The 10,877-nt window shown below is 44.0% G+C and overlaps 2 protein-coding genes across 2 annotated transcripts; both read right to left on the reverse strand.

Annotated features, from left to right (window-relative positions):
- Positions 1 to 1,191: 1,191 nt before the first annotated feature.
- CC84DRAFT_1207412 (uncharacterized protein) lies at positions 1,192 to 2,735 on the reverse strand (the record flags this gene model as incomplete). Its single annotated transcript, XM_018182100.1, has 4 exons — positions 1,192 to 1,573; positions 1,637 to 2,023; positions 2,076 to 2,395; positions 2,442 to 2,735. The coding sequence occupies 4 exons, from the start codon at positions 2,733 to 2,735 to the stop codon at positions 1,192 to 1,194; spliced, it is 1,383 nt and encodes a 460-aa protein (XP_018034642.1).
- Positions 2,736 to 4,654: 1,919 nt separating this feature from the next.
- On the reverse strand, positions 4,655 to 5,322 carry CC84DRAFT_1178134 (uncharacterized protein; the record flags this gene model as incomplete). Its single annotated transcript, XM_018180319.1, has 3 exons — positions 4,655 to 4,905; positions 4,951 to 5,088; positions 5,283 to 5,322. The coding sequence occupies 3 exons, from the start codon at positions 5,320 to 5,322 to the stop codon at positions 4,655 to 4,657; spliced, it is 429 nt and encodes a 142-aa protein (XP_018034643.1).
- Between the last annotated feature and the right edge of the window lie 5,555 nt (positions 5,323 to 10,877).

Here is a 10,877-nt window from a genome sequence, read left to right on the forward strand (position 1 = left end):
AATTACGTAAGCATACTATCTTCTCGCGCTCTTAGTAAGTGCGTAATAGGGCTACCTTAGTAAGCTCCTCTTTAACTTAAAGTTTTGCTTCTAACTTAGCCTCTAACTTTTCTAATCTTTCCAATTTAGCATCTATTTTTAAATAATCTAGTAGAGGAATTTCCTCTAGCTTATACTTCTAATTCCCCTAGCGTACGTAGTTGGTGTAGTGGGAGTAAAGAGAAGAAAGATAGTATAGGAGCCCCTTCTTTACGTAATAAGAATAAGCGACTATAGCGTAGACATAGTCCTTCTCTAAGCAATTAGCTTAATGATGGCGAAAGTGGATAGAACGAGAAAGTGGCTTTATGGGTGGTTAACTCATGAGGATATTAAGCGCAGAGGGGGGGGGATGATGTTAGGATCCATAGCCCGGCTACGGGGCACTCGCTGCTTTTGGGGCTGAGGGGCTCTAGACCCTAACTTAGCCACATGTCACGTGACCTAAGTCACGGGTCCCAGGAATACCAGGAAGGGCACGGACCCTCTATGACTCTGGGACTCCGGGACTTTGGGACTCCGGGACTTCTGGGATATAGAGTATATAGGAACACGAGTCTAAACTCTTATACTCATATTTAACCTGTTTATTAATCTATCGTTTGGATTACACTTAGGCTATATTATTAACTCATTATATCTTCCTCCAATACTATCGTCTCGACAAAAACCCCTTCCCTTCCCTCAGTTGTCTTGCCTGAGAACCAACCTTAACCCTTTAGGACTAGCTACCCTTCCGGATTTAACAATCCCGTGACCGGAGAGGTGAGGTATAGGATACCTTGGGTTCTAATAAAAGCCAAGCAACCCCCGTTACAACTTAGGCTATGTGATAGAGTGAGAGCTGGGTCAAAAAATCCTAGTATACCCTAAAAATGGACCCCATACTCTCTCCATTAGTAGAACTCGGTTTACCTAGTCCTACATTACATTTTCTGAGAGGCACAGTCACATGAGGAATTTAAAACGCAAATGAGTGTATTTTTTATAGGCATGTTATCAAGAAAGCAAAAAAGCAAAACATATAGGACATCTCTCTCTCATTATAACCGAGCCTGCGTATTCCTCCAAATAGCAAAGCGGAAAACGAGCGTGTCAACAATACTAAGTGAACGCAACATTTTAATGAATTCAACCATTTATCAAGTGCCGTTAAGAGTTCTTAGGCGCAACCTCGGTGCCCAGTGTTGCAAGCAAGACAGGAAGAGTATTGTTTGATGCCGGAATCTCGAAGGAGTACTCGGAATCATTCGTTTTAACCTTATCATAATCCGTGCTATTTTCTTCACTGTAACTTGCATTTCCCCCAAGATTAAGTTTGAAGCCAAAAAGAGATGCAGAAGCACCTCCGGAATGGCTACTAGCCGTCTGAATAGACGACTTAATTTTATCGTACGTGCTCTTATCCATGGTAATCTTGATAGACACGTTGTAGCCCACGACGACATAACTGGCCCGGAACATTGGGTCCCAAAGGTCAGGCGACGCGCTTGCGAAGAGATGGGGATAGTTCTTCTTCAGGTCCTGGGGCGCCCTGTGATTTTGGTAAGATAGTTACCTAACTGCCATGCGTGAGTTGTACGTCTCTTATACTTACCAGCTGTTGTCTGGGTATATGTCAAATGACTGAATTCCAAGAGCTTTCAATTCGAATTTAATCTCGCTGCTCTGGCTTCCAACGTTTACATCCTCAGTTTTCTTTTCCTTATTGTACGTGTACTCCGCTCTGAAAAATGGAGCCCAGCCCACACTTGCCCCCAAGCGGGTGGAAGAATAGCCAACCTGCGCCCAGCTGTAGTTACTGGCATCCTTGGAACTGAAGGAAAACCCTGCAGATGGAGGGTTCAGGTCTGCTGCACGTCTGATCCATCCTTTCACTGCTGTTGGGTAACCTTGGGAGATATGGTATGCTGGAGCATATGTCTTCGGTCCAGTAACAATATCCTTGGATCCAATCAAAGCGGCAGATACCTCCATGTTGTAACTAATGTTTTACGTTAATCAATGGGCTAAAAGATATTCAAGGCATCACTTACATCGACTTCACTTGTGCGTCACAAGCCGCGGCGACCGTTTTCTGGTCTTTTGACAAGGACTTGAACCCAGCACCGTATATTTGGGTCATGATCTGATCATAGCTATTGACAGCTCCGGCCAGATCATCCTTGGCTTCGCCATAAGCCGGGTATTTATCCAAAACCCAGTCCGAAAATGACTGGCTTGGGTCTCTGACGGGGTCAGATTGGTAGGCAGCAACGGCATCATTTTGTGTCTGGTTGAAGGTGGTCTGTTTTTCGGTAATTGCATTCTTGCGGTCACGGGCGATTTGTTCCAGACCAAGATCGCTTACACCGCCCTGATGTCTGTGTTAGCCGATTAATGAGACATTTGCATATACTTACCAGTTGAACGCTCTGGAGGTAGCGGAGGCATTTTTGGGAGTAAGTCTCACCGCTAAATGTCATCATTGGATTGTCCGGAGTGATCAATGAATCACCTGCACGAGCAACTCCATAATTTGTCACGGCTTGTTCGATCGTATCCCCGGCCAGGATAGCTTGAGTGTTCAAAGGGGGAATGTATATGCGATTGTGAGTGCCAACATCCTGACCAGCAAAGTACGTCTCCCTAATCTTATTGGCATATATCATCCAGAGGTCAGCGTCTGATCGTGCATCATCTGGTTTGGGAGCCATGATAGCGTGATAAAAGTCTGACTAAGTATTTCCAAGGTCAATGGAGGTTTAGAAGATGGTCAAATTTACCAGGAGATTCGTGGGTATTATTTATAGTCTAGAGAACATGTGATTTCAAATGAGGGTTCAATCGCGGGGTAAACTGGTGACTGATTATTCTTCCAGGTATATTTCGATGTTTAGATCACTTGGACACCCCGCATAGGGGCCGGAACATTCCATTTTCATAATTACCTTCTAAAGCAGCACCTGAACACCGCAATGGTTATATTGACAATAACCGGTTTCCGGTTTCAGCAGTCTCTTTGTTCTCAGCGCACGGTACATTATAAGGGCTCATCGAGTCTGGGTTACGAAAAACTTGCTCGAGCCTCAGCACGTGTGAATACTGTATGGTCTAGACCTTGATCTGAGATCAACGTCAGTCATAAGACCAGATCATGCGATTTCGATATTCTACTACAAAGAGTTCGTGTAAAATTAGTGGAAACGCTGCATGAGCTATCACCGGAACAAGTAAACTGGCACATAAACTTCTCAATGGATGATCATTAATGTGGAACAAATATGACAAGATGGAGTCAACCTGCAGGCTTTTCTGCTTCTAGACTTGGGTTCGATTATTGAAGACGACACTTTAGTCGCCGACTTCGAAGGTTTACACATCACGATTTGGATATTGTCGACGGCAAGAATGCTGACCGTTTGCGTAAAAATCTTCCTGACAGAATAATAGGAGGATGCACATTTGAAGTTCACTACCTAATTAGCAACCGTGGCGTAAATAATTGATAACAAATTCCCCAGAGTTCTTTTAGAGATATGAAAACTGCCCCCTCCATTATAGTAGAGTCTGATGAATTGGGTCAATATATATTAATGCAATATGCTGACATGCTTACTTTGCATTGCCTTTAGGCATGATCGGAATATTTATGTTCACAGGTCGCATTTCCCTGGGAATCTTTCTTCCTACACAAATCGCCAGAAGCAGGCCACTCGCTACCCACGAAAGCTGCGCAGCTACATTTGTCGCAGCTACCTTTTCCAAACTGAACGGGCGAGGTTATCCCAACCGAGTGAGATGGCAAGTTGTTCCATAGTCCATTCACACGGTATTCTTCGTCGAAGAAGGCCGTGCCGTAGGCTGCGTTTGGGAAGGACATAGTGGGGCTAGTTACTGAATCCAGAGATTGGAAGACGTGTCGAGCGATCCCGCGCACTATTTACCTAAATCCTCAGTCTGTCTGAAAAGGACAATATACTCTGCAAGGTGAAGACTTACCGTGCAAATAGCGCTTTAAAAGCTATACCTGAGAATATGGGACTATCTGGTATAATGTGCAGGTGGAAGACAGTTACAATTTACTGAATGGTAAAGACCGAGATCTAAGAAGTTTAAATAGTTTACTCATGGTAGTACATGTGTAGATTAGATTACCTCATTTCAACTCGTCAGATGTGTTTCCATTTGTGAAGTGCGTGGCTGGCAAAGCCGGCCGGGAAAGTCGTGTGATCGATCGTCACAACAATCGGGGCCAAGGACGAGTTCCATAATATCAGTACTGCCGTTTGCGGGTGAAGGGTTTAATCGTGGGGGAACGTTAACCTGAAATTGATGTTTGGTTCATTTAAACACCCCGCACAAAGACCGGAGCATCCCGATTCGATAAACACTTTACAAAGTAACGTCGACATATGTCTCTAACTCCACCCGATCCACCAAACCCAACAACGGAAACAATCTGCCCTAAATATCTGCGAGCCCTTTCTCAAGCTTCTTTCAATTGGACATGAACCATATTTTGCGTATCGTTCAGGCTACTCTAGCCTCAACCGTATCTCCAGACTTGTACGAGCGTTCGAAAGCTACCATATGCCCGCGATCATTCCAGCTATCATAGAGTCCACTATCGTCACTATAATCTATATCCCCAAGACGGGGCACTAGAAGCGGCTGTCCATGGTGGCCAACTAGGGAATTGAATCGCAAGCGCGCCGACTGTGCACAACCTGATAGCACATCCTAGTGCATTCTCTAAAACTTCGTCGCCAAGCGCATTATTTGTGATTTCGAAACAGAATGTGTCGAGGCCCGCTAGTAACGGTTTGTCTGCTGAGAGGCACATGCGCTTGCTGGAGGTATGGATCACTCTAGTCCCATCCTGCGCTATGTTGGTTCGCATATCAGAGGCCCACCGCGAAAAAAGCATACCCGCCCATACCGCCTGCTGCTCAAGAAATTTGCCTATAGATTCTTGCTGAACTTGCGCGCCAAGTCTAGGGGTGTCCATCCTATCTTTAAAATCGGAAAAGTTTACGACATCATAAATGGAGGGAATTGTCATAGGAACTATATTATATATAGCAACTATAATGTCCCTCCTAAATATTATGTTTAATATCCTATTAGTAATCTATCATTTGGATCTATAGCTCTTATTAATATGCTTTCTCACGACTCCAATACTAATTACCTAATAGTTTACTCAGGGGACTGGTAACTATATCCCCTTCTCCTACTGTTACTCTTGCCCGAGAACCTACCGAACCCTTTGGGCCTAGCTAACCCCCGAGGATTTAACATAGTGTTAGTCTTATTAAATCCTCTAGATTAGCTAGGCCCAACGGGTTTAGGTTAGTTCTTATCCAGGAGTAATAGTAGAAAAAAGAAAAATAGTTACTAGTTATATAATCAAGCTAATAGGTCTGTTAGATATAAGGGCGTGTTCTAAGTATCTTAGTGTTGTTATTAGATGGCTGGGGCGGAGGCCGGAGGCAGGATATCGAGACTTGGCCGAAATAGGGCTAGGATAGGTTATCTGCCAAGACCCACACAAAAGGGCGCCCTAGATAGAACCTCGGCCAATACACCGAATAATCAATCCATCTCATCTCCAGATCACCGATATTCATCAAATCACTGTGTGAATCTAACAATTAAGAGTCTCACTGCCTCAACCAATATACTGATCAACCATGACAGCCCAACTGAACCCTCAGCGCGTAGAGATAACGCTCCACGACTATAGCAACTTTACGAGCTGGTTCAAGCAACTGCAGAACCGCTGCATTGCTCATGATATATGGGATAAGGTTAACCCTGAGTCAATTACTCCGCTGACCGTAAAGCCGGTGGCAAATAGGATACCTATGATCACCGACTACGCGCCGGTAGCCAATATCCCAGTACTAACACGATAGTCTGAGCTATCTTTAGCCGGACAGAAGGCCTTTAAGGAGGACCTTAAGTACTATAAGCTGTTTCAAGAATAGTACAAGAATGATCGACATGAATATGAGAGAGAGCAAGTAAGCATCCAGCATATCGTTACGTTCATCCAATAAATAGTAGCAAGCCACCTACAGAACACCTGCTGCCTACCAAATCAGTCACCCCGCCAATGGATTACAAGCCTTAAGCTGGCAGTCGGCGTTGATAATTAATATGAGAAAGAGCGCGCGAGAGATTGATACCTCGCAGCTCTCAAACCAATGAGAAGTATCACGTCATGGGAATCCTGGCTTGCTGAGTACGATCAGGCAGCTATAGAAGCGGAGACCTATCTGGTCGCCGAAGTGACGCAATTGGATGCAGTCACAAAGGATTTTCTGGCAGCCGTCAACAAAGTGGCACCCGTATGGGCTACGGCCTTCTAAGACTACGGTAGATACGCCGCCGGCATAACTAGAAAGGAGATGATGAAACGGTTCCGAGAACACATGATGGCCAATCATCCAAGCATGAAAGGGAAGCATAGAGCAGCCTTTATGACTATAGATCGATCTGGTAGCGATCCATATGGAAGCTTTCTCGCTGATAGTGGTGAAACCACTTAGGGCAATGACAGGGACGCCTCTCATGCTGAACACGCGCCATCCAAGGGACGTCCCTTAAAACGAAAGAGAGCGCAACCATACAGGGCCTCTCAGCCATCTAACGATGAGCTAAATACCGCAGGCCCATGCCCAGCGTGTAAACAAAGCCATGCGGCTAAGGACTGCTACTATCTTTATGAGGAAAAGGCACCTGCATGGTGGAAACCAAGACCAGCTATTAGTGAACTGATAGAGCTTAAACGTAAGCATGACAGCACGTTTTAAGGGCTAATTTGAGGTTAAAGTAGATCACGAACATAAACACCTCATATTAAATAGTCCCATACGCCAACGCCGACCCGATTAATGGAAGTAAGTGATGAGTGACTAGATGGTCGTAAAATCTGTACTACAACTATAAGTACAAGTTTTAACACTGCTATATAATCTAATCCAAACACGTACCCGCTCCGCAACTTAGTGATCCTCGACTTAGGCACAACTTGCCATATCTTCAACGACGTTGATTGATTTGTTGCACTGAGGCCACCGAGGCCAGGCGACTTCATATGGGCTGGGAATACGCAAGTTTGGATACAAGGATATGGTAGCGTCCATGTACGTTTGAAGAGCACGCGCGGTAATAGCATAATTAGGCTAGATAATGTGGCATACTACCCTGATCTACTCTATAACCTGGTGTCGTTTCGCCTACTCAGACATTAAGGACTATGGTGGGATACCAAGTCTGACCCCACGGTAATTAAATGAGTAGACAATACAGTGATTGTAGAGCTTTAAGAACTGTATGGCTAATGGATACTTAAATACTAACCTTTGGACTAATTATATACTATAAGTGATAGTATAGCTTTTGTCGCGCATAAGATTAACTTACGCATAAAGTGGAGGGCAGCTATCGCCAGCGTAGAGATATGGCATAAATGATTAGGCCATCTAGGACCCAGCGCGCTCGAGCACCTAGTGTAGTGAGCTAAGGGGGTGCGCATTAAGGGCGTACCCATAGTTAAATGTGACGCCTGCGGCAGAGCAAAGTTAAAACGATAGATTAGGCGAGAAGCCAGGCTAAATAGTGAAGGACCCGGAGAGCGTATTGCGATCGACTTCCACGACTATGAGGCGTAGAGTTTCAATAAGGAGCGTAGCCAGATGCTCGCCACCGATTGATACTTAGGTCATATGTGGGACTTCTACTTCAAGGATAATTGGCCCGCCAGATCAATTATTAAAGTTCTGAACGACCTTGTGCTACTGCTAGTAGTATAGTTTGGCGTAACTGTTAAAGTTATTAAGTTAGATAACGAGATCTTCACGGTTAAGGTAGACGTCGAACGCTGGTGTATGAGTAAAGGCATTAAAATCGAGCCCTCGGCACCTGATATACAGGCCTAGAATGGAGGAGCCGAGCGCTTAGGGGGTGTAATTAAGGAGAAAGCCCGCGTAATGCGCCTCGACGCCAACCTACTATGGGACCTTTGGCTAGAAATTACATGAGCTGTGGTGTATCTACATAATCACACTCCAAACTATAAGAACTAATGGTGTACACTATACGAAGTGTTCTTTACTATAGTCTCTCTTATTAATGGGATTGTAACTTAACTAAAGAAACCGGCCCTAGGGCATCTTAAAGCGTATGGAAGCAAAGCATTTGCTATGACCAATGATACTTAACGTGGTAAGAGTAAGCTCCAACGACTAGACCCAAAGGCATGGATTGGATACCTAGTTGGTTACTGATCTACAAACATTTGGCGCATATGGATCCCATTACTATTAAAGGTGATTAGTATCCGCGATGTTATATTCGACGAAGAAATAGTGTTTAATGGTACTTAAGAAGAGATTATGGATAACCTCATGCATAGTATACTCGATGAGATAGCTATATGGATCTGAATAGTGGAGCTGCCGCCCACTCCAATAGATTATGGAGATATAACGCCCTTCTACGAAGATGAGACGATTAACGACTCCATATAAGATTAAGATAAAGATGAGACGCCAGGCTATTACTAAGGAAGGAAGATTAACTACACCTACCCATTACTGCCATTAACACCACCGCTGGTGACCCTACTAGCGTAACTCTTCTCCGACAAAAGCACACCTTCCTAAGGCTCTAGGGGGTTCCCACGAAACTTTCCTAAGACCCCCCCTAGCCCATTACCAGAGTAATACACCGAGATACTAGTGTTCGACCAGCCAACGTTGATGACAGTACCATGGGTAGCCGCCTTCATGGTAGGTACCCAGGCAGGTCACGTAGGTAAATATTAGGGTAAACACCTTAATAAGGCGCAGATTAGACGACTGTTAACTAAGGGCATTAAGCCTTATAGAAACGAGTTGCCTCCACTTCCTATAGTGGGTACACGACTTAACGATCATCCCATATATGATGAGTTTAAGGAGGCTGAGCGCGTGCATCTCGCCAGCCATTATTAGATGAAATTATGGATCGAGATTCAATAGAGGCCAATTAAATAGGTAGGCCACCAAATCCTCGACTATATGTGGGTATACACCTACAAGCTGAATAAGTATAATTAATTCCTAAAGTGTAAGGCTCGACTTGTCGTCCGCGGTGATTAGTAGTGGAATATTACCATACAAGATACCTACGCCGCGATACTGGCCAGCCACTCATTTCGTATACTCATGGTAATCGTAGCCAAGTACGATCTTAAGCTTAAGTAGTATGACGTTACCAATGCCTTTGTATATGCTCCACTTGATCGAGAAGTCTATATGAAGATGCCAGTGGGATACCAACGCAAAGGTACCATCCTTAAGCTATAGAAGGCACTTTATGGACTCCGTATTACACCCAAGCTCTGGTAGAGAGAGTTCACTACAACGCTGGAAAGCCTTAGTTTTACCATAGTACCTCATAAGCCATGCTGCGTGATTAAGGATGGCGTGATGATATTCTTCTACGTTGACGATATCATTATTGCTTACCACAAAGATAAGGAGGTAGTAGCAACTGAAGTAGTGACCCTACTATAAAATAAATACACTATGACTGGAGGAGATAACCTTTAGTGGTTTCTCGGCATGGAGGTTATCTAATAGAGAGACTAGTATCTTATATAGCTATTACAAGCTGTATACATTAAGAAAATCTAATGATTAATTGATAAATTAGATTGCTGACATAATACGCCCATGGCTAGAGTAGAGCTGAAGCCCCGCATAGGGTTAGCCTCGCCATTAGAGGTTAATAAGTATTAATGAAAGATTGGATCCCTACTGTTTGCCGCCGTAATAACGCGCCTAGATATCGCTTTTGCCATATTATGATTGGCCCAATTCCTCATAAACCTAGGCTAAGAGCACTATGATGTAGCTAATCGAGTACTCCTCTACCTTAGAGTAATAAGGCAAAAGGCCCTGCAGCTAGGAGGTGGAGATATCCTTTAGGTTGCCAGTGACGCCTCTTTCGCCGACAATACTCTGGATCGGAAAAGCTCTTAAGGATATGCAATTAAGCTATTTAGTGGCTTAATCGCGTGGCGAGTAACCAAACAGGATACCGTTATAATATCAACAACTAAGGTAGAGCTCCTAGCCCTCACGTAAGTGGCCAAGGAAGCAATGTACCTCTCCCGACTATTAAAGGAGCTGAAGGTCAACTTGCCTAGTATAATGATTATAATCCAATGTAATAATAAGCAAACAATTCGGCTGGTAACTTAGGAAGTATCAAAACTCTAGACTAAGCTTCGATATGTGGATATCCACACCCACTGGCTGAGACAAGAGGTCGCCGCTAGAATAATCACCATTAAGTATATTAGATTAGATGATATAATTACTAATGGACTTACTAAGGTGTTACTAGCTAATAAATGGCAAGGCCTACTCAATCAACTAGGTCTTATTAACGTGATGAGTATAGAGGTGACAAGAACTATACTACTTAATGAGATATAGGACTACCTTCACCAAGTACTCTAATAATTAATCGCCTAATTAACTAGCCTAGGTAGCGACAACGTACCGAGCTGAGGGGGTGTGTTAGATATGAGGGCGTGTTCTAAGTATCTTAGTGTTGTTATTAGATGGCTGGGGCGGAGGCCGGAGGCAGGATATTGAGACTTGGCCGAAATAGGGCTAGGATAGGTTATCTACCAAGACCCACACAAAAGGGCGCCCTAGATAGAACCTCGGCTAATACACCGAATAATCAATCCATCTCATCTCTAGATTACTAATATTCATTAAATTACTATGTGAATCTAATAGGGTATTTAGTAATTCGAGCGTAAGAGATGGTAGTACTAAAGAGATTAGGTA

The sequence above is a fragment of the Paraphaeosphaeria sporulosa genome, assembly GCF_001642045.1.
Source record: "Paraphaeosphaeria sporulosa strain AP3s5-JAC2a unplaced genomic scaffold CC84scaffold_7, whole genome shotgun sequence".
In the NCBI taxonomy this organism is placed as follows: domain Eukaryota; kingdom Fungi; phylum Ascomycota; class Dothideomycetes; order Pleosporales; family Didymosphaeriaceae; genus Paraphaeosphaeria; species Paraphaeosphaeria sporulosa.